This window comes from Aulonocara sp. 'chitande type north' Nkhata Bay, linkage group LG7 (assembly GCF_057382095.1).
Source record: "Aulonocara sp. 'chitande type north' Nkhata Bay isolate Kocher_YH1m ecotype deep benthic linkage group LG7, A_spYH_male_GT1.1, whole genome shotgun sequence".
NCBI classification, from domain to species: Eukaryota; Metazoa; Chordata; class Actinopteri; order Cichliformes; family Cichlidae; genus Aulonocara; species Aulonocara sp. 'chitande type north' Nkhata Bay.
The window spans coordinates 24392714-24414483 of record NC_141350.1 but is presented as its reverse complement, the minus strand read 5'-3'; the positions used below and the strand labels follow the sequence as shown (position 1 = coordinate 24414483).

Here is a 21770-nt window from a genome sequence, read left to right as displayed (position 1 = left end):
GGAACGCTATAGCAACAACCCAGACAGTTTATCCAGTTTATATAATGCTTTTTAAACACTCTTTCTCCAGCCGACACCACAAAACTGAACACACTGGTCCATCCCTCCCCTAGAACTGAGCCACAAACCACACGCCTCCACAGTGACTTAAAGTGTGATGTACTGATGCCCCTGAGTCACAATGCTGTGATACAGAATGAGGGCTCTGAGGTGAAGTAAACTGCGCTTTTACTGCCAACAGCGGAGCAAACTGAGTAAAATGACTGCTGAAATATGGACAGAATGTCTGTCAAATTTCAGAGCGAAAGCTAATGTCAGGGCAGCACACTGATCAGTGTATTTATGGATGTGAGTGAAGTTGCCCCCCCCCACCTTCTTCAAATCCAACAAAAGTGGTATCAAACGTTTGTGCTACGTTTGTGCTGGTTTGTGCTGCAAAAATTTTCGTTTGTGCTACTATCATTTTAAAGATATTAATAAAAATTTCTAGAGGTCATCAGAGGTCAACCAGCCCCCCCACATTAATTAAATCAAACAAAATGGGTGTCAATCAACTGTGCTACGTTTGTGCTGGTTTGTGCTGCTAAAATTGTCGTTTGTGCTACTATCATTTTAAAGATATTAACAAAGATTTCTAGAGGTCAACAGAAGTCAACCAGCCACCCCATATTAATGGAATCAAACAAAATTGATGTCAAACGTTTGTGCTGGTTTGTGCTGCAAAAATGTTTGTTTGTGCTGCTAACATTTTAAATTTTTAATAAAATAACATCTTGATGCATACTTAATCATCCAGGTAAGTAAATCCCAAAAGGTTGATTCTGTTTATCTGGACATTTTCAGTTGGAGAAACGTTTTGTCACTCATCCAAGTGACTTCTTCAGTCTCAGCTGACTGCAGGTTTCCCCAACCTTATAAACAGTACACATGTGAGTGAAATTGGCCCCCCTACCTTCTTCAAATCGAACAAAATTGATGTCAAACATTTGTCCTGCAAATTATTTTGTTTGTGCAGGTTATGTTTCCCTAAGAGTGAGAAACATAACCTGTGAGAGAGAGATGTTACATCTGTCTTCACTTGCAGCCCAGTCATAGAAGCGTTGGAGGTAGTTCATAAGAGATTACAGGATCACCCCAACCTCAGCAACAGGACCACTCTCAGCACTGATCAGTTGTGTTTGCTTTTGGAACTGTGTCTTAATTCCACTTCCATTTTGCATAAGGGTCAGTACAGGCGGAAACCTAGGTGTGCCATGGGTTCCCACAGGCCCCTGGTCAAAGTCACCAAACCAGTTCGTAAGCAGGTACAGGTGTGGCCAGAAGGGTCCTCAGAGGCACTGCAAGACTGCTTTTCCACCACAGGCTGCTACACACGACAACACCACAGACTTTAAGGAATATACAGAAAGTGTTACTGCCTACATCCCAAAATGCATTGATGATGTCACAGAGACCAGGTGTCACGGGTTGCTTAGAGGATCCACTCGCAGGACTCATGAGTAGCGTTTAAACAGAGACGGTTTATTTACAGATCTTCACCAAGTGTATGTACTATATACAAGACGTGAGGGGCAGGGCTCCAGGGAAAACAGGGAAATCACACACGCGCTCAGTTCAACCTCTCTCTTCTCTGCTAGCGACCAGTCACTCCTTCCACACTCCACATGGGGAAACACGGGGAATCTAGGAACAAAGAAACACTCGTTAAGTCTCTGAGACGGAGGCACAGGAAACTTGAGCTAGACGTGTACTGACTAGAGCCTTCACAACAATCCAGCATTGAACAGCTGATCTCCTCCTTCTAATATACCAGCTGGTCTGATGAGGCCCAGGTGTTCCCAATCCAGGAAGGCGTGGACCGAGGGCGTGAAGCCGCCATGCGTTCCGCCCCTGCAAAACAGGGCAGAGAAGAAGAGAGGGGGAGAGAGAGGGAAAAAGAGAAGAGAAGGAGGGCTAGGAGTGGAGAGATTCTGATCAGCACCTTGCCGATCCTCCAGATCTTGACACCAGGCCTATCACTGTCCGGGCCAATCAGAAACCATGGCTCACAGGTCAGGTTTAAATGCTCCTAAGGTTGAAAAATGCAAGCCTTCAGAGCCGGGAATTAGGTGAGCCAAAGAACAGCAAGGGCAAACCTGTCACGTGGCATCAGCTACAGCAAAGCTTCAGCGACAGCAGAGATACTTGAGGCAGTGGCAAGGAATACAAACCATCACAGACTACAAGCCTACTCTGCAGACCGTGGTGACACAATCCCCAGACAGTGTGTGGAGATCCCTTGCCAAAATCAGTACTGTCGTTCCCACATGCCTCAAAGCCTCCAACATCATTACTGTTCCCAAGAAGTCATCTACCTCCTGCTTTAAGGACTACCGTCCTGTCAAACTCACCTCCATCATTATGAAGTGCTTTGAACGGTTAGTCATGCATCAAATCAAATTATCGCTTTCGTCAAAATGCTCAAGTGATGATGGAATTTCAACTGCCCCTTACTCAGTCCTCACGCATCTCAACACTAGAGACTCATATGTCAGAGCGCTGTTCATAGACTTCAGTTCAGCCTTCAGCATCATCATTCCCCAGCAGCTCATTCACAAACTGGATCTGCTGGGGATCAGCACCTTGCTGTATAACTGGCTGCTAGATTTCTTGACAGGAAGACAGCAGACAGTACGGGTCGACAGCAACAACTCCAGCCCAAGAACACAGAATACGGGGGCTCCCCAAGGATGTGTGTTGAGCCCCCTTCTCTTTACTCTGCTGACCCACGACGAGATCTACTACAGGGGTGAAGTTAACCATCTGGCAGAGTGGTAAAGCAACAACAACCTGTCCCTGAATGTGGAGAAGACCAACAGCGACTCTACTTCCTCTGCAAACTGAGAAGCACAAGTATGACTCCTGCAGGAAAAAATGACAACGGGTAGTAAGAGCAGCTGCACCTGCCTCATCTGGAAGGTGCTCTCTATTACAGGTGACTCCACTCATCCCTTCAGCAGCGTCTTCAGTTTGCTGCCATCAGGAAGGATACTGAAGAGCCTCCGGGCCAGAACACACAGACTGAGAGACAGCTTCGTCCATCGAGAAGGGGGGGCCCAAGGGTACATCTTTCACCATCCTACAATGCTGTGATTGTAGCCATTCCCCACTTTCTGTGAATGGTACTCATGGCCATTAATCAGTAGGCTTTGATTAGTTGTCATTGATCAATGGTCATAAGAATTTGCATACTAACAATCATGGAACTAACCCCTCAGTCCATTGTTCATTCAGTGGTGCTAGTTTCCTTCACTATGCAAATGTGTACTGTTTATAAAGTTGGGGAAACCTGCAGTCAGCTGAGACTGAAGAAGTCACTTGGATGAGTGACGAAACGTTTCTCCAACTGAAAATGTCCAGATAAACAGAATCAACCTTTTGGGATTTACTTACCTGGATGATTAAGCACACATCAAGACGTTATTTTATTAAAAATTTAAAATGTTAGCAGCACAAACAAACATTTTTGCAGCACAAACCAGCACAAACGTTTGACATCAATTTTGTTTGATTCCATTAATATGGGGTGGCTGGTTGACCTTTTGACCTTTACCTTTTCATTAATATCTTTCAAACAGAAGCAGCACAAACGACAATTTTAGCAGCACAAACCAGCACAAACGTAGCACAGTTGATTGACACTCATTTTGTTTGATTCAATTAATGTGGGGGGCTGGTTGACCTCTGATGACCTCTAGAAATTTTTATTAATATCTTTAAAATGATAGTAGCACAAACGAAAATTTTTGCAGCACAAACCAGCACAAACGTAGCACAAACGTTTGATACCACTTTTGTTGGATTTGAAGAAGGTGGGGGGGCCACTTCACTCACATTATTTATGGCTAGTTAGCTAACACCTTTACCATTAACTAAAATAGTCATGAAGGATTTTCATGTCTGTGTTGGTTTTCTCATTAATCACAGTAGTAATGTACTAAATAAATATTTGAAGGAAACTTACAGTGGCTCTCTGTGCTCTGTGGCTGTGAATCCACCATGGCAGACAAGACAGTGGGGAATGAGACTACTTGGTCTTCTTTTTCTTTGATTGGCTGACGCCCAACCTTGTCACACTCTCTGTGGTTTTAGTCATATTATTAAAATCTTTGATCCCTTTGTTTCTTTTCTCACCACTTATCTTGCATCCACACCTTTATACAGGGAGTGCAGAATTATTAGGCAAATGAGTATTTTGTCCACATCATCCTCTTTATGCATGTTGTCTTACTCCAAGCTGTATAGGCTCGAAAGCCTACTACCAATTAAGCATATTAGGTGATGTGCATCTCTGTAATGAAAAGGGGTGTGGTCTAATGACATCAACACCCTATATCAGGTGTGCATAATTATTTGGCAACTTCCTTTCCTTTGACAAAATGGGTCAAAAGAAGGACTTAACAGGCTCAGAAAAGTCAAAATTAGTGAGATATCTTGCAGAGGGATGCAGCAGTCTCAAAATTGCAAAGCTTCTGGAGCGTGATCATCGAACAATCAAGCGTGTGAATGTGTGTGTGAATGGGTGGATGACTGGATATGTAAAGCGCTTTGGGGTCCTTAGGGACTAGTAAAGCGCTATATAAATACAGGCCATTTACCAATCAAGCGTTTCATTCAAAATAGTCAACAGGGTCGCAAGAAGCGTGTGGAAAAACCAAGGCGCAAAATAACTGCCCATGAACTGAGAAAAGTCAAGCGTGCAGCTGCCAAGATGCCACTTGCCACCAGTTTGGCTATATTTCAGAGCTGCAACATCACTGGAGTGCCCAAAAGCACAAGGTGTGCAATACTCAGAGACATGGCCAAGGTAAGAAAGGCTGAAAGACGACCACCGCTGAACAAGACACACAAGCTGAAACGTCAAAACTGGGCCAAGAAATATCTCAAGACTGGTTTTTCTAAGGTTTTATGGACTGATGAAATGAGAGTGAGTCTTGATGGGCCAGATGGATGGGCCCGTGGCTGGATTGGTAAAGGGCAGAGAGCTCCAGTCCGACTCAGACGCCAGCAAGGTGGAGGTGGAGTACTGGTTTGGGCTGGTATCATCAAAGATGAGCTTGTGGGGCCTTTTCGGGTTGAGGATGGAGTCAAGCTCAACTCCCAGTCCTACTGCCAGTTTCTGGAAGACACCTTTTTCAAGCAGTGGTACAGGAAGAAGTCTGCATCCTTCAAGAAAAACATGATTTTCATGCAGGACAATGCTCCATCACACGCGTCCAAGTACTCCACAGCGTGGCTGGTAAGAAAGGGTATAAAAGAAGAAAAACTAATGACATGGCCACCTTGTTCACCTGATCTGAACCCCATTGAGAACCTGTGGTCCATCATCAAATGTGAGATTTACAAGGAGGGAAAACAGTACACCTCTCTGAACAGTGTCTGGGAGGCTGTGGTTGCTACTGCACGCAATGTTGATGGTGAACAGATCAAAACACTGACAGAATCCATGGATGGCAGGCTTTTGAGTGTCCTTGCAAAGAAAGGTGGCTATATTGGTCGCTGATTTGTTTTTGTTTTGTTTTTGAATGTCAGAAATGTATATTTGTGAATGTGGAGATGTTATATTGGTTTCACTGGTAAAAATAAATAATTGTAATGGGTATATATTTGTTTTTTGTTAAGTTGCCTAATAATTATGCACAGTAATAGTCACCTGCACACACAGATATCCCCCTAAAATAGCTAAAACTAAAAACAAACTAAAAACTACTTCCAAAAACATTCAGCTTTGATATTAATGAGTTTTTTGGGTTCATTGAGAACATGGTTGTTGTTCAATAATAAAATTATTCCTCAAAAATACAACTTGCCTAATCATTCTGCACTCCCTGTATATTACGTTGTATGGGGTATTTTCATGACAGGCTATCAGGGGTTCTGACCCTACACTATTTTCTCCATCATAGCATAACCAGATGTACAGTAAGAGAGATTCTTGTGGCCTCTCCAGAAGATAAATAGCTGCTCAATCCCCTCCAACCAGCATTTGCACTTGTCTAATGGTAGCATTACACTCCCAGTAGCTCACATTTCCCGACATCATATTTCCTTTCAGCAGCACAGATGCTGGGAGAAAAAGCCACATGGGTTTAACTTACCATCTGGGGCCAATCACTTAAAGGCCAGTTTAGTAAGAGTACTATTTTTTTTTTCATAAATTACTGATAATAAATAGCAAAAAGAAAGCACTGATAATTGCATGGAGGGTGTCCATGCAATTTTAGAAGGAGCAGAAATGCTATTGTTTGGACATTTTTCTGCTTTTACATAGACCAGCAAGGGCATTAGTAAGACCAAATGGCATCACCAAGTATTTAAAATGTCCCAAATGAGTGGTAAAAGTAGTTTTCCACTCATCCTTTTCTTTTATGTTTATAAGCATTACACAGATCTAATTTTGTAAAAACATTATGGTGCCTCAAAAGCTGAACTGAACAGAAGTAATCTGGTGATTTGATTTAACCTCTGGTAACCCCCAGCAATCAGAAAATGGCCTAAGAGTCTTACTCTTCTTTTAGACAAAGGAACACTTCATAGGAGGGAAAGCTTTAACACTTTTTAAGCTCTCCCAATTGATACCAATCACTGTGGAAGAAGTGGGGTGAATGGCTATGGTCACTGAGGCCAGAATTACTTGTCACAATTATGGTGCACATTTGGTCTATAGCTGCTCCATGAATAAATGTTGCACATGCTTGTGTTGGCCCAAAGACAAACCTTGTTTAGATAAAGCCATATAGGTATGGCAGCTGAGTCTCTTGAGTCCAGTATTTGGCCAGATAATTCTGTCGTGTTTTGCAAGAAGTTATTAGCAACAGATAAATACTCAGATAAGATAGGGGAGCTGTTACTGGCAGGCCAGAGGATCCCAGGGACAGTGGAAGAAGAAAGTGGTGGAGACTGGACAGGCAGTTGAGTAAAAGGGGAATATGTCTTTTGTAAGCAGGCAAGCAACTTAAAGAGACAGGTAAGTGAGACAGTGAACCTGAGCTCAGTTTTCCCACAAAGCACAAGCATTGCATTTCACCAGGAAGTCACAGACAAACAAAAATTCAGGATTCATAACTGCCAAAGCAGAGGCAAAGCAAGAGGATCACAGAGCCACATTACTACCATGCATGTAGTAATGCCATCTGGCAGAATATGGAAGCACAATACTACCGCAAGCAGTTAAGGAAATGGAATACAAGCTCCAACTGGAGGCAGCATCTGTAAGGAAAAAAAAGCAACTCCAGCTGAGAAAGTAACACTTTCACAGCAATTTGCAGGAGCACTTATTAAAAGATTTGAGTGTATATTGGCCTTTTATGTAAAAACATACATACAAGCTCAAATATATACATACATTAAAAAAAAATCCTAAATAAATTCAAACTTGTGCATACAATTAATTGGGATTTAAAGTAATTAAAATTTCAAACAGTTGCTGAAATGATGCAGAGGAAGAAATGCATTGCAGTGGATTAAACTAATTATTGCTAAATTAATGACTAATTAATGACTAATGACTTTTGCTGTGCTTCTCTTAAAGGACAAAGACGACGAACAGCCACAGCTGACAGCTGATCCTGGGGAGTCTCACACAGAGGAAACCCTAGAAGAGACAACAGGAAAAAAAATAGATTTAGTTTACTCCCTTAATGACAGGCCACCATGGTACCTCTGCATTTTGCTTGGCTTCCAGGTAAATCTATCTTCTGACTTGTTTAATGGATAATAATAATAATGGATTGGATTTATATAGCGCTTTTCAAGGCACCCAAAGCGCTTTACAATGCCACTATTCATTCACTCTCGCATTCACACACTGGTGGTTTAGCCCAGTGTCACAGCAGAAAACTGTATCTAACCTTGCTACTACTGCAGGAAAACATTCTGCTTTCATTTATTGAACATCTTTGATTGGCTGTAGCTCTGGAGGTAGAGCCGGTCATCTACTGATTGAAAGGTTGGTAGGGCAAGCCAGCCTGCTCAAGTCTGCGTGCCAAGGTATCCTTGGGCAATATAGTAAACCCCAAGTTGCTTTCCAATACATTCACTGTGAAAGTGTGACTGTTAGAAAGACAGCACTTAGGTGCAGAAAAAAAAGTGCTTGTGTGAATGGGCGAATAAGTGCTTTGAGTGCTCAAATAGAAAAGGGGTATATAAGAAACAGTCCATTTACTCTTATAATGAAGCCTCTTGATGTTAGATCAATGCCAAAGCAAGGAGACAAACCTACAGCTCTGTAAAAATAAAGTTGCATTGGCTAAACCAATTCTCATTTACATCTACAGCAAATGCGAGGTCAAATTAGCAGTCATTATTCATAATCCCAAATTCCACATCCTTCTCAATTTCTTTTTGAGACAATTAAAAACTTTCTATAACTCAGTAACTTAATGATAGATATTGCACCATCAGCTTCCTTTATCTGCAGTTTAGTGCTGGACAGTTAGGAAAGTGGGCTTGTCAGTGTTTTCCAGCTTTTTAATACAGAGAAAGAGAAGTGTAACTAAAGCTGAGGTAAATGTAGTTGAAATTATAACTAGAAGATTTCCATAATCCTGACAAGTTGATGGTAATGTATTTTTTGTTGTTGCAACATTTGCGAACTAAAAAATAAACAATAATTCAAAAAATGACATTAATGTAGTTAAAGAAAATGTCTCACTTTAAAAAGGGGTGATAATTAATGTGTGTTGGCAACAGTATGTATTTACTCACAATAAGGTCTGTCAGTAACCCTAACCCTGATTCTTTAGTGACTCGTTAGCGACTTTAGTGTAAAGTCGCTAACATGTGAGTGCTTGTATGTGTGAGACGGTTCTAGACATGAGCAGAAATGAGTAAGGGGGATTTTGAGTAAAAAGGGAGGGAAAGCTAAATATGACATGTAATTTTCTTTACATTTTTAGTTAAACTATTTTAAGTCGTGTCAAAACATTTTTGGAAATGGGACTTTATTTTATTAATAACATACCAGAGTGTGGGTAAGACATGCAGCAAAGACTAGAATGTCAAGAGTTAATTTCATGGCTGATTAGCAACAGCATTTCAATCATTCAATAACATTATTTACAAGACCTGCAATATGGTTAAAATCCAAAGTGTGGTCATAAGTTAGTAGTTTAGATATTTTCAAGGTTATAATAATACCAGTTTTCTTTCAGGCTGAGTGACCTTGGTTGAACCAGCGACAAGGAAAATATGATCATGCTGTAAAAATATATTAAATTTAAGCTCCAAGGCTGGCATGTTGAAATGACCAAAATGTTGGTGACTTTATTTTCTCCTGTAGCATATTATTGATTTGTATTTATTTGAAAATAATCTGTTAGCATTTTAGCATACATATATATATATTAGGGGTGCAACGATACACAAAATTCACGGTTCGGTTCGGTTCGATACTTTGGTGTCACGGTTCGATATTTTTTCGATACAAAAAAAATGTTCATGCCTTTTTAATTTGTCATTTATTAAAATTATAAATATATATTTTAACTCAAAAGTACAGTTTTTAAATTTAACCCTAACCCTTGTGCGTGTTTTTTATTTTGACAGCGAATGCGCACCTGCGGACCACTTATGTGCACCCCTGGTTATATAGCTCGTCATATTGCAGCCACAGAAATTCTTTTGTCCATGAAACCATAAAGCTGCACTTTCTTTTTGCCTTATAGTCTGATTTGTCATAACTTCTCCGTTTTGTGGTAAGCTTTTCTTTGGCTGTCACTTCTTCACCCTGACCTGTCTTATTTGGCTCAGCAGAACTAAAATATATATCTGTCTGTGAAGGTTCTCAGTCATCCAGGTCATCATAGTCAAATATAAATCCTGCTGCTTTTACACACGCACTCACATAAGCTCAGCGATTCTCTGCGCGATCAACCTCTCACATGTTTAAGCTGCGGGAGATTTCACTTGTCATGTTTGCATAGTAAGCTAACAATTAATAAGACGATGTCAGAAGAATTGGTGCACAAATTATCATCACTCACAGATCAGTGCTGTCGCTCTCTATACACAGTTTGCGCGATTGCAAAGTGAAAGCAAAAAAACAAGCGCAAATTCAAACGCGATTTCAATATGTCACATATTGACAGCGGCTCACCGATGCCAATGACATAATTACCCAGCTACATTTCTGAAAGAATGCAAAAGCATTGACATATATTTTTCCTTCCTACAATAGCCCGACGGGCAGGGCAGAGATAGATTTTGGTAGCCCGACTGAAAAAAATCGCTAGCCCCGGGACGTCGGGCTAGCGATATTGCGAGCCCTGTATCTGATTGAGGAATCACTCATCTTTGAAAAGAGAGTTTATTACAGAGAAATGTCTCTTTCCAAAATAAAAGCTATACTATCCGCTTCTTCTGGGCTATATTCTCAGCAGCATATTAAACATATAAGGAGAATCATGTGCTAACAGCTGTCTAAATGACTCGGCTAAAGTTAGTAGCATGCTTGCTTGTTTTTTTTCTGCTTCCACTTGTCTTTGCACTAGGATGATGTCGGCGTAAATGTGCAGTCATATTCGTCGTGTTCCCACTAGTGCTTTCAGGTTAATCTCGTTGAAATGACCTTAACGCCACAACATGGCAAATCTCCGTTAACGAGCTACCACCGATCGCCCCGTGCATGGGGCTAGACGGCCAACACGTTAACGAGCTAACACACTAGTTCCCACCCATGTAATTGAGCATTGCATGGCACATCCAACATACTGTTTTACTTTAGTCCATGACTCGCTTACCTTCAGGGTCATACGTCACATGAAAACCAAAATAATTCCAAACGCCAGATCTGAATGAGGGTGGGGGAGGTCCATGTTGCAAGGAGAGCTTAACTTCTGTCTCGCTAGCTTGCCCTGCGCTCTTCCTTCTGACGATGCTGTCTGTGTTGAGCGCTCAGTGAATCTACGTTCGACTACTCCGCCTAGGCTGCACTGTCGAGCCTTGGCGGAGTAGTCGAACGCAGATTCACTGAGCGCTCAACACAGACAGCATCGTCAGAAGGAAAGTTGATAAAATAAATAACAAATGTTGTATTGTTCGATACATATGCGTACCGAACCGAAAGCACTGTATCGAACGGTTCAATATCGATACGAATATCGTTGCACCCCTAATATATATATATATATATATATATATATATGACCACTCACTCAAATCTTTTAATAAGTGATGCTGAAGGTTCTATTGTGTCTTTTAACTTGACATGGCAAAAGGCCATTTATGTTACTGATTAGGATTGACCACAAAATATGAATGTTGGGCAAAATGTAAAATCTTTTAGGTTTATACATCTGGAAAGAGTAACTTCTACCAGCCTATCTCATTCCACAAGGAATCCTCACTGCCATGGAACTGATATCTCCCTGATTGTTGCAGGTTTGGAAAATGATTAAAACAAACAATGCCCGTGTTTTCCACCCCTGTGTGAAGTATAGTAAAGCCTTGAATGTCAGCTGCAAAGACATAAAAGGATATGACATTTTTGCTAATACTTGTGGCATTACCTTCTTTTGTCAGCATTGGTGAAACACCAAGGATACCCGCTCCATTGCCCATATTATTTATTTATTTATTTTTTTTACAAATCACTTAACATTTTCTGGACGACATTGTAGGTTGTGTTGATAGGAGAATTAGCTCTGACCACACCGATGGTGTTGTCAATGACATATAATGTGTTTTGTACTTGGCTGCAAGCAGCCTTAGTGAGTCCAGATATATGTCTATGCATCACTCAAATTAGATTAAAGTGTGAGACATCTGAGACTGAACATATCCTGCCAGCCAGGCCGTTGTGTTTTGATGTAGCAGATACAAGATTGTTATTATTCTAGCTGACCACACTAGTTCTGAGTTACAAGAAATAGCCTTTGTCATAATGATTTAAAGCAAAGAAACACTGATATAGGGAAACTCTTATTGCTTACTGAGTAGAGAACATCAGATAAACTGGTATTACTGTTTTAGATTTAGACATTTCCTCAATTACACTTGGCATTTGATCTGTACGCAGATATTTTGAGATAATGACATCCAGTACAGTCTGGTATGAAATTAATTCTCATCTATGTCATTGCACATTGTGACTGTTTTTCAATAAAAAACAACAACACAGCAAGCATTAAAGTCAAATAAAAAGGAGTTTTATGAAGATAAAAACATAAATTAATCTGTATAAAAAGAAAATATGTTTAATCCTTTAAAATCTCTCTATTATTCCACTTTCTGCAGCATTACATTCTTGCTTTCGGTGGCATCATTGCAGTTCCACTGATCTTGGCTGAACCGCTCTGTATAAAGGACAACAACATTGCTAAAAGTCAGCTGATCTCCACCATATTCTTTGTGTCAGGATTGTGTACGCTGCTGCAGACGACTGTTGGAAACAGGTAACACCCTTTTATGATTTCAGTGAACCAAAGCAGACGAAAACACAAGAGTTCACACAAGAATTTCCACTTGTGTAATATCTTTTGGCACTAGCTTTGCAGTGCGCAAACTGAGACAATGCCCCACCTAAGAATGAGTGAGCGTTTTATTTGTTTGGCACACCTTGGGGAAGCATTTCTTTGTTCAGTGAGGATTTTTGAGGATTAATATAAGTCTTCCTAAAACACATCCACAAAGGATCTAAAGTAACAGCCCAGCTCCTGTAGTGGTTCATGTGAACTTAAACTGTGGGTTAGTTTATTGTGGGGATCTCTAGAACAGCCGTCCCCAACCCCCGGGCCTTGGACCGGTACCGGTCCGTGAGTCGTTTGGTACCGGGGCGCGAGAGTTGAGGCTCAGGCGTGAAATGTATAGTTTTCAGGGTTTTTATCGGTTTTCAGCGATATTTCGTTATTGTTTTTATCGTTTACTCGGTTTTCCTGGGTCTTTTCACGTGTGTTATGAATAAATTTTCTTTTTTTCGGTTGGGAGCCGAAAGAGCCGGCTCTTTTTAGTGAGCCGAGCCGAAAGAGCCGGTTCTCTAAAAAGACCCGGAAATCCCATCACTAATTTTTCAGTTTAAGTTTCAATTTTATTTCTATAGCAGATTTAAAAGACCAAGGTACATCAAAGTGCTTCACACAAGAGCCGCATTTGCGGGGTTACAGCAATAGAGTGACGAAGAAAATACAGTTATCATTACGGAAAAGTTTCAGATAAGTGGTATGGCACAAACGCAAACTGAGTAAAAATTTTAAATCGAATTTGTTTCAAAGGCTAGCTTAAACAAGTGGGTTTTTAAACGTGATTCGAAGGATTGAATGGATTCCAACGCATTGACAGTTTTTATTATCGGGCTACAGAAAACTTAAAATGAGCTTTGCATATTAGCAAGATGGCGGCGCGCACGGGTGCAGCGGCTCTTAGCTCTCCAGTTTGGTGCTAATTTTTACTTTTAATGTGGATATTTTTGAATGTTTGCAACACCACCATCTCTTACAGTCGCCAGAACCTAATTGACCTAGGTTTTAAATATAGTTTGTCTGTTTCTGGCGACTATCAGCGAACACACAACATCCTGGTGGCGATAGCGAGACCGCCAGGGTCACTGTGGATGGTCTGCCCGCCCAGCAAGCGTAGAAGGCGACGGGGGAAAGAAAGCAGAAGAGGGGATGCCGGTCGGGCTCAGATGCTAGGCTACGCAAACATTCACACCGGCCAGCACTTCCGAGCCTTTTCCTATCGAACGCCAGATCCATCACCCACAAACTGGACGAATTGGAGCTACAGATAGCCAACACAAGCTTTGCACGTAACTGCAGCATTATTCTTATTACGGAGACGTGGCTTCACCCGCTGATTCCCGACGCTGCAGTCGAGTTAGCAGGCCCCACGCTACACCGGCATGACAGAAACAGCAACTCAGGTAAAAGCAGAGGAGGGGGGCTATGTGTTTACGTGCATAACGAGTGGTGTTGTAACAGCAGGATCATTCACACACACTGTTCTCCTGATTTGGAGGTTCTGGCAGTCTTGTGCAGACCTTTTTACATCCCGAGGGAGTTTACAGTAGTTATTGTGATAGCTGTTTATATACCGCCGGATGCTAACGTTAGCACGGCTCTCAGCCTCTTGCTCAACACCATAAACAAACAAAGCGACTTTAACAAAGCGTGCCTAAAGACTGTGCTTCCTAAATTTGTCCAGTTTGTGAACTTTGCTACGAGAGGAGAACACACTTTGGACCATGTCTATTCAAACATCAGGCATGCTTTCAGAGCGACACCCCTCCCCCACCTGGCTGGATCTGACCACCTCTGCATGTCCCTCACCCCCACCTACACCCCCCTGCTGAGAAAAACAAAGCCCCAGACAAAGACAATAAAAACCTGGCCTGAAGGAGCCCTTTCTCAACTGCAGGACTGCTTCTCAACAACTGTATGGGATTTATTCTCCAGCCACAACCTCCAGGAGTACACGGACACTGTACTCTCGTACATCAGGAACTGTGTTGACAATGTCACCGTCAACAAAAGGGTCAGGGTGTTTCCAAATCAAAAACCCTGGATGAAGTGCAATCCCTCCTAAAAAGCTGCAACACTGCCTTCAAGTCAGGGGACAGGGCTGCGTATAGGGCGGCCAGGGCAGACCTGAGTAGAGGCATCAGGAAAGCTAAGGCTGTCTATAGGAGGAGGATTGAAGATCACTTTGCTGACAACGACCCCAGAAAAATGTGGCAAGGGATCAATCACATTACCAACTGCAGAAGCAATAACCAGGCAACATCTAGGACTGATGCCTCACTGGCTGAGGATCTAAACCGTTTCTTCGCCCGCTTTGAGACGACCAGGCCCTCAGCTGCCACACCACTTCCACCCGCCCCCAGCACTGGCACACTAACACTTAGGGAGCATCAAGTGAGGTGTGTTCTAAGGTCAGTGAATCCCAGGAAGGCGGCAGGTCCTGATGGAATACATGGAAAGGTTCTCAGAGCATGTGCTGACGAACTGACCGGAGTCTTCACTAAAATCTTCAACCTTTCCATGTCATCAAACACCGTCCCACCCTGCCTCAAAACCTCCACCATCATCCCCATCGCCAAGAAGACAGCTGTGGCCAGCCCAAATGACTACAGGCCTGTTGCACTTACGCCTGTAGTGATGAAGTGTTTTGAGAGACTGGTCTGTCAGCACATCAGGGCCGGTCTGCCTCCCACTCTGGACCCCCACCAATTTGCCTACAGGACAAATCGAACCACCGAGGACGCTATCTCCATAGTGCTCCACACTGCGCTGAGTCATAGGAAGCTATGTGAGAATGCTCTTTCTGGACTTCAGCTCAGCATTCAATCATATCATCCCAGAGATCCTGGTCCAGAAACTGTCTCACCTGGGACTCTCCACCCCCATCTGTCTCTGGATCAAGGACTTCCTGACAAATAGACCACAGTCTGTCAGACTCGGCCCCCACCGGTCCAGCACCATCACACTCAGCACCGGGTCTCCACAAGGATGTGTTTTGAGTCCCCTCCTGTTTACGCTCTACACATCCGACTGCTCCCCTACCCATCTCTCAAACACCATCATAAAGTTCGCGGATGACATCACAGTGGTTGGACTCATCTCAAGGGGGGATGAGTCGGACTACAGAGATGAGGTCAACAGACTGAGTGAGTGGTGTTCAGTTAACAACCTCCAACTGAACACAACGAAAACTAAAGAACTTATCTTGGACTTCAGGAAGGGCAGAGCAGACCCGGCCCCACTTTACATTCACGGGAACTGTGTGGAGAAGGTACACTCCATGAGGTTTCTGGGCATGCAGATCTCTGATGACCTCTCCTGGACTGCAAATACCACGGCGGTGGTTAAAAAGGCCCAGCAGCGTCTCCACTTTCTGAGAGTCCTCAGGAGGAACAACCTGGAGGAGAGGCTGCTGGTGACATTTTACAGAGCCACCATAGAGAGCATCCTAACGTACGGCATAACAACATGGTATGCAGGGTGCTCAGCTGCGGACAGGAAAGTACTGCAGAGGGTCATCAACACAGCCCAGAAGATCACTGGCTGCTCTCTGCCCAGCCTGGAGGTCACTGCAAACTCTCGGTACCTCAGCAGAGCTGGCAATATCATCAAGGACTACTCTCACCCCAGCAACCAACTGTTTGAACTATTACCGTCAGGCCGACGGTACAGGTCACATAAAACCAGGACAAACAGATTCAGGGATAGCTTCTTTCCCAGAGCTATCACCGTAGTAAATAAGCACAAAAACAATTGAACCTATTCCATACCGTCACTGTCATTATATTATGCTGCTATTCATACTGTCATTATATTAATGATGCTATCCTGTATATATTGTACATACTATTGTTTGAGTACTTATGATTGTTTTTTTTGTACTTTTTATATTTTACATTTATATTTATTATTGAAACTTGCACCAAGGGAGTGGCACTCCAATTTCGTTGTACTCTGTACAATGACAATAAAGGCTATTCTATTCTATTCTATTCAGGTTACTGCCAGGACTTGCTGGGAAGTCCTACCAAGGAGGGGTTAACATTAATATCGCACTACAGCCAAATCCTTTGTTTAAAGAATGAACACTATGGGTGTATTTTATTTAGTTTGAAATTTTTTCTCTGGATGTTTGAATTAGTTTTAAACACAAACTGCATTCTCACTCTTCATTATGAGCATATGGCACGGGGAAAATAGGTACATAACTATGACACGAGTGTAGTCTAAACTAAGAGGAAAGAAATAACATTTGATTTCGTTCCCAAAAAATACATTACAGGACTCTGTAATAACAAAGCTTGACTACCCTTTGGCAGATTACAGTATAATAAAACCAATGGATTGTACACTATACTATACATTTGCAGATAGGTTTTACAAGCACTAACTGATTTGTAAAATGCTGTAAATTAAATTAAATCAGAAAAACACTGTCATATCATAGATAGACTAGAAAATAAACAAACGATTGATCGATACAGGTTGTCGTAAGCTCTATGCAGACAGGTACACATACCACCAAGTCAGATAATGATTGATGGGCTAAGGGAGGAAGACAGGATGAATTGAATGTCACATATTTTGACAAACTTGAAATATCAGGAAAGGGATTCCATTTGTGATAATCAACTGCCAATTCCTAAAGTGTCTAAATGAAGAATGAACCATGGTTCCTCCTCAGCTATAAATAATAAGTCCGCCTAATCTGTGCAGCAATTTATTTTGACAGTTAAATGATTATGTGTGGAGAAAAACATCAGCATGATTATTGTCCATTTGCCACTTAAGGTTAAAGTTAACTTTTAGGCCAATCTTATGGATTGTTATTTCATGAGATTGATCTATATACGTATATACCTGTGTGAGAGAGTAAAATCAGTGTAGTTATTTTGAAAAATAAAAATTATCTTCAGGTTTGCTTTGAGTATACAAAGTCAAGCGTAATCAGAAGAGACTTTACACCATTTGGTCAAGTGACCTTTGACCTTTAACTTTAAAATTATTGACTTGCAGGTTACCAATCCTCCAGGGTGGCACATTCAGTTTCATCACACCAACCCTGGCAATTCTTGCATTACCCAAGTGGCAGTGTCCTGTGCCAAATGTACCTGTGAAACCATTGGTGCAGTTTCATAATGGCACCAGTCAGCTACAAATGGAAAATTCAGATGAGGTCTGGATGACAAGAATGCGTGAGGTATGTTCACTTGTGTGGTTAAAAAAACAAAACAAGGTGTGTGTGTGTGTCGGGGGGGGGGGGGTATAAATAAGCAAAGAAGTGAAAAATATGTTGTCAAGACTTAACATTTAAATGTGAAGTTGAATTCATTTTAAGTCCCTCGACAAACAGGAAAAAGGACAGTGTGAAGAACCCAACGAGAGAAAAGCTACATTAAGATAAGATAAGACTTTATTGATCCCACAATGGGGAAATTTCTGCGTCACCTCAGCTCGGGTACAGATATCAGAAGGAAATACAAAAATACAAATAAGTACAATCAATGAAGATAGATAGATAGATAGATAGATAGATAGATAGATAGATAGATAGATAGATAGATAGATAGATAGATAGATATTTCTCATCAGAGGCTGCACAGTACATACTATTTAGAAACTGTGGCTAGCTGTCAATGTGAAGTTCTTTGTTAGCATGTGCTCAAATTACACAACTGCTTGAATTCTGCTATTTTTAAATCGCTAATAGACAGTCTGTTTCAATTTTATCTGTCCTAAATTTCAGATTTTGGGTCAAACCAGTGAAAATGTCAGACTTTTAACTTGAACAGTTTTTAGAGTTTCATGTTCTAAAACTGAGTTCTGCAAAAGGCCTAAAACTTAATTTTGAAAGGTTAAAGTCAAACGAAAGCATTATAATGGCAAAAGATGCACAGCATTTAATTTTAGATATGAAACCTTTATGTTGGCATAGGGAATGACATTACGTCCTTATTGTCTTATCTTCCACAGATCCAGGGAGCCATTCTGGTATCCTCTCTCCTTCAGCTCACACTAGGCTTATCTGGGCTGGTGGGCCTTGTGCTAAGATATATTGGTCCTCTGGCTATCGCTCCCACCATCAATCTCATTGGTCTGTCACTGTTTACTGAGGCTGGAAAGAAGTCTGGAGGCCACTGGGGAATAGCTACTCTGTGAGTTAAAATCCTGATTAGCTTTATGTTGGAAAATATGTTGAAAGAAGTCTCTAAGCTCATCAGAAGTGTCTACCAGTCCTAATTCTGTCTTTATTATATCAAAGCATATAATTCTAACTGGACAGGAAACCCATATTCACACGTTGCTTTACTTGCCACTTGCCTCTATGGTTGCTGTCAAAAGACATAGACTCACCGTGGACCTGAATGTTTTGGTAATACTGAGCTTTCCATAATTCCTCTGAAGTGAATGCTTGCAAAGAAAGGTTTTATGTTCAAATTAGACAGAAATTAAGTTGACCATAGTTAACACAAGTATTGTTGGAGGAGTGAGGCTCAGGCATTCAACCCCAAATAAAACTATACCAGCTGTTAAGCACAGAGCTATAACAACGTACTGCAGTGTACCAGTGGAAATGGTACAAAACACAGTGGACTTAATAATTACAGTGGCAGACTACTTCAGAGTTCTTCATTATAGCTCGAAAGCATCAGTTGTAACTTAGATACAATTGGGTATTACAACAGGGCAATGACCCCAAGCACACATGGGCTGGTGTAATGAACTGAAGCACTCTTTGTAGAAGCTCAGGTATGGGATATATTTGGCCAGGCGGAAGTAGATCTTATTGCCTCCAGGGCGAACACTCTCTCCTTCTGTTCTATGCCATACCTGGCAAAGAACAAAGACCCGCTCTACCTATGAGAGCAAGTCACCTACTAATCATGAGGTTGGTGGTTCGATCCCTGCCTGCTCCTTGGGCAAGATACTAACCCCAAGTTGCTCTCCGATGCAATGTGTGAATGTTAGATAGAAAGCTCTTGTGTAGAAGAAGCATACAAAAAGAATTCTTTTATGAACGGGTATGAATCGGTGAATGAGTCAGTGTATAGTGCTTTGAGTACTCAGAGCAAAGTAGAAAAGCACAACATAAGAACCAGTCCATGGGAAGACGTGCTCTTAAATGCATATCCGCCAGTAGAAATGATACTTCCAGTTCTAGAAAGCACTTTTATAGTTGGGCGCTGTTTTGATTTGAGGTCCTCTCTCTCCTCCGAGCTGATCATTCTGAAGCCAGTCTCCTCCTCTTCGGTAACTCCTATGACCCCTGTGTACTTATATCCATCTTTTCTGTGTGCCAATAAAGGCTGTGAAACTATTTGATTACCTTTTCCATTGGCTCTGCTTTCTGGTTCACCCTTGGTATTTAATCACACAAATGATGCAAACCTACAAATAAAACAACAAGAAGCCAAAAGAGCCTGACAAACATGAATGCGGACATTTTGAAATGGACACTGAGAGAAATCAAAACACCAAACCAAAATCCTAAAATAGAAATAAAAATAAAATCTTCAAATACTAGAACCACCATGAACATCGACCATTAACCAAGACTGAAATATGGGGTCAAATTCAAAAACCACAATCAGTCTCAAGCATCATGACATTAATTCTATATTGACAAATTTACCCTCATTTATTTTTAAAACATAAATGCCTACTGTGTTAATCCACATCTCCAGCTAAGAATTGTGCCCTGTCTAGTGCTACCCTGTGAAATCTGTCTTCATTTAACATTTCTATCTTGAGATAATGCAGACTAATCCTGTTATATAGAGAGATATTTGTGGGTTTTAAAAGGTTGAGCACATCCACCTCCTGGTGCCATATATGGATAGTAATCAGTCATATCCTTCATAACTTCAGCAGTCTCTCTCTGGCCCTCATCCATCAATAGAAGTGTCAGTCCATATCCTGCAGCTTGTAGAAGCAGACATGGACAGCTTATTTGTAAATCACCTCTTTACTTCTATCTGACCAGTATTCATGCACAGTATGACATCTTTCATCACATTTAAAGTGTTACAAAAACATATCATTTTCAGGTGTCAAGTACCAGCCATGCCTGTTGTGTAAAGTGGCATGTTTTCACTTGCCCTGACCTCCCTGTAACAGTGAACCATGCCCTGCTAAAAAGAAATTCCACAAATAGCTGGAAGCAAGGGCCAAGCCTTTGGGGAAATTACTATGATTAACACATTTTATCCCATTTTCTTTTTTCCTATAGCACAGTGGGTCTGATTCTACTGTTCTCCCAATATCTCAGCAACGTTGATGTTCCAATGGTTTCTTACAAGAATAAAAAATGGATGGTGTTCCAGTATCCACTCTTCAAGCTGTTCTCTGTGAGTTGTCAAAATTTCCAAGTCTAATATGTTTCACTTGCTTTCCGTTGTGATAAAAAAGATCAAATTAAATGATGGGACCCCAAAAAAACAGTTTCGACCATCCTAACCTCAAAGTCTGCCAGTCAAGTTAGATTTGAAAAAACTAAATGTTGTCTATTTGTATAATAGACAACATTTGTATACTGAAAACAAGTTTACAATTTGACTTTTTGTTAAACACTAGTATGTTGAATCTGCCTTTTAACTCTGTGTAGGGACGATATTGCCTCTACTTTTAAACATTATTATGGCAGTCTATAGTGCTGATAACATTACACTGGGAAAAAAATCTTTTGAAAAAATCGTTTTGAAAATAGAAAGAAAAAATAATATAATTTATTTTTAAGCTGTTGTTCTTTCCTCTTTCATGTTCATGCAATGGGATACCTTGAAAGTGTCTGTGCTCGGCTGAAACACAATCCTTTTGTGGCTCCCAAGAAGACAACAAGCATCAAAACTTGGCATGCTTTCAATAAACATTTTTCTAGAATGAGATCTGTTTCATATCAGCAGCTACATCTCTGCTGCAGATAAAAGAAAATTAAAAAAAGTTTTGATGACAGCATCATCCATGGCTTTCTTTTTAAGCTACTAAAAAAATAGAGATTTAAAAGAATGGCAAAAGATCAAATGGTGGGTAGAAATATTTCCAGAAAAGTCTGAAAACACCAACAACATCTAAATGCCTGTTGATATTAGAGTAAACAATGCTTAACTGCTCTAGCTATTCATCAGTATTCATTATCATAAAATATGGTATTTTTCTTTCTATCTAAGAAAAGATTGTGTACACATAATGTGTACCCACACATAATGTGTACCCACAAACAAAAGTACACACAATCTTCTGTCAAGTCATATTCTTTTTTAGGCTATCATTATAATG

The 21770-nt window shown here is 41.1% G+C and overlaps 1 protein-coding gene across 1 annotated transcript in view; it reads left to right on the top strand.

Moving 5' to 3' along the window:
• LOC147325180 (solute carrier family 23 member 2) overlaps positions 1-21770 on the top strand; it is a 67772-nt gene that overhangs the window by 12196 nt on the left and 33806 nt on the right. Inside the window, exons 2-6 of the mRNA XM_086299561.1 lie at positions 7571-7723; positions 12274-12431; positions 17511-17694; positions 18468-18649; positions 20725-20842. Coding sequence (XP_086155687.1) covers positions 7571-7723; positions 12274-12431; positions 17511-17694; positions 18468-18649; positions 20725-20842 — 795 coding nt within the window. The remainder of the gene's footprint in view (positions 1-7570; positions 7724-12273; positions 12432-17510; positions 17695-18467; positions 18650-20724; positions 20843-21770) is intronic.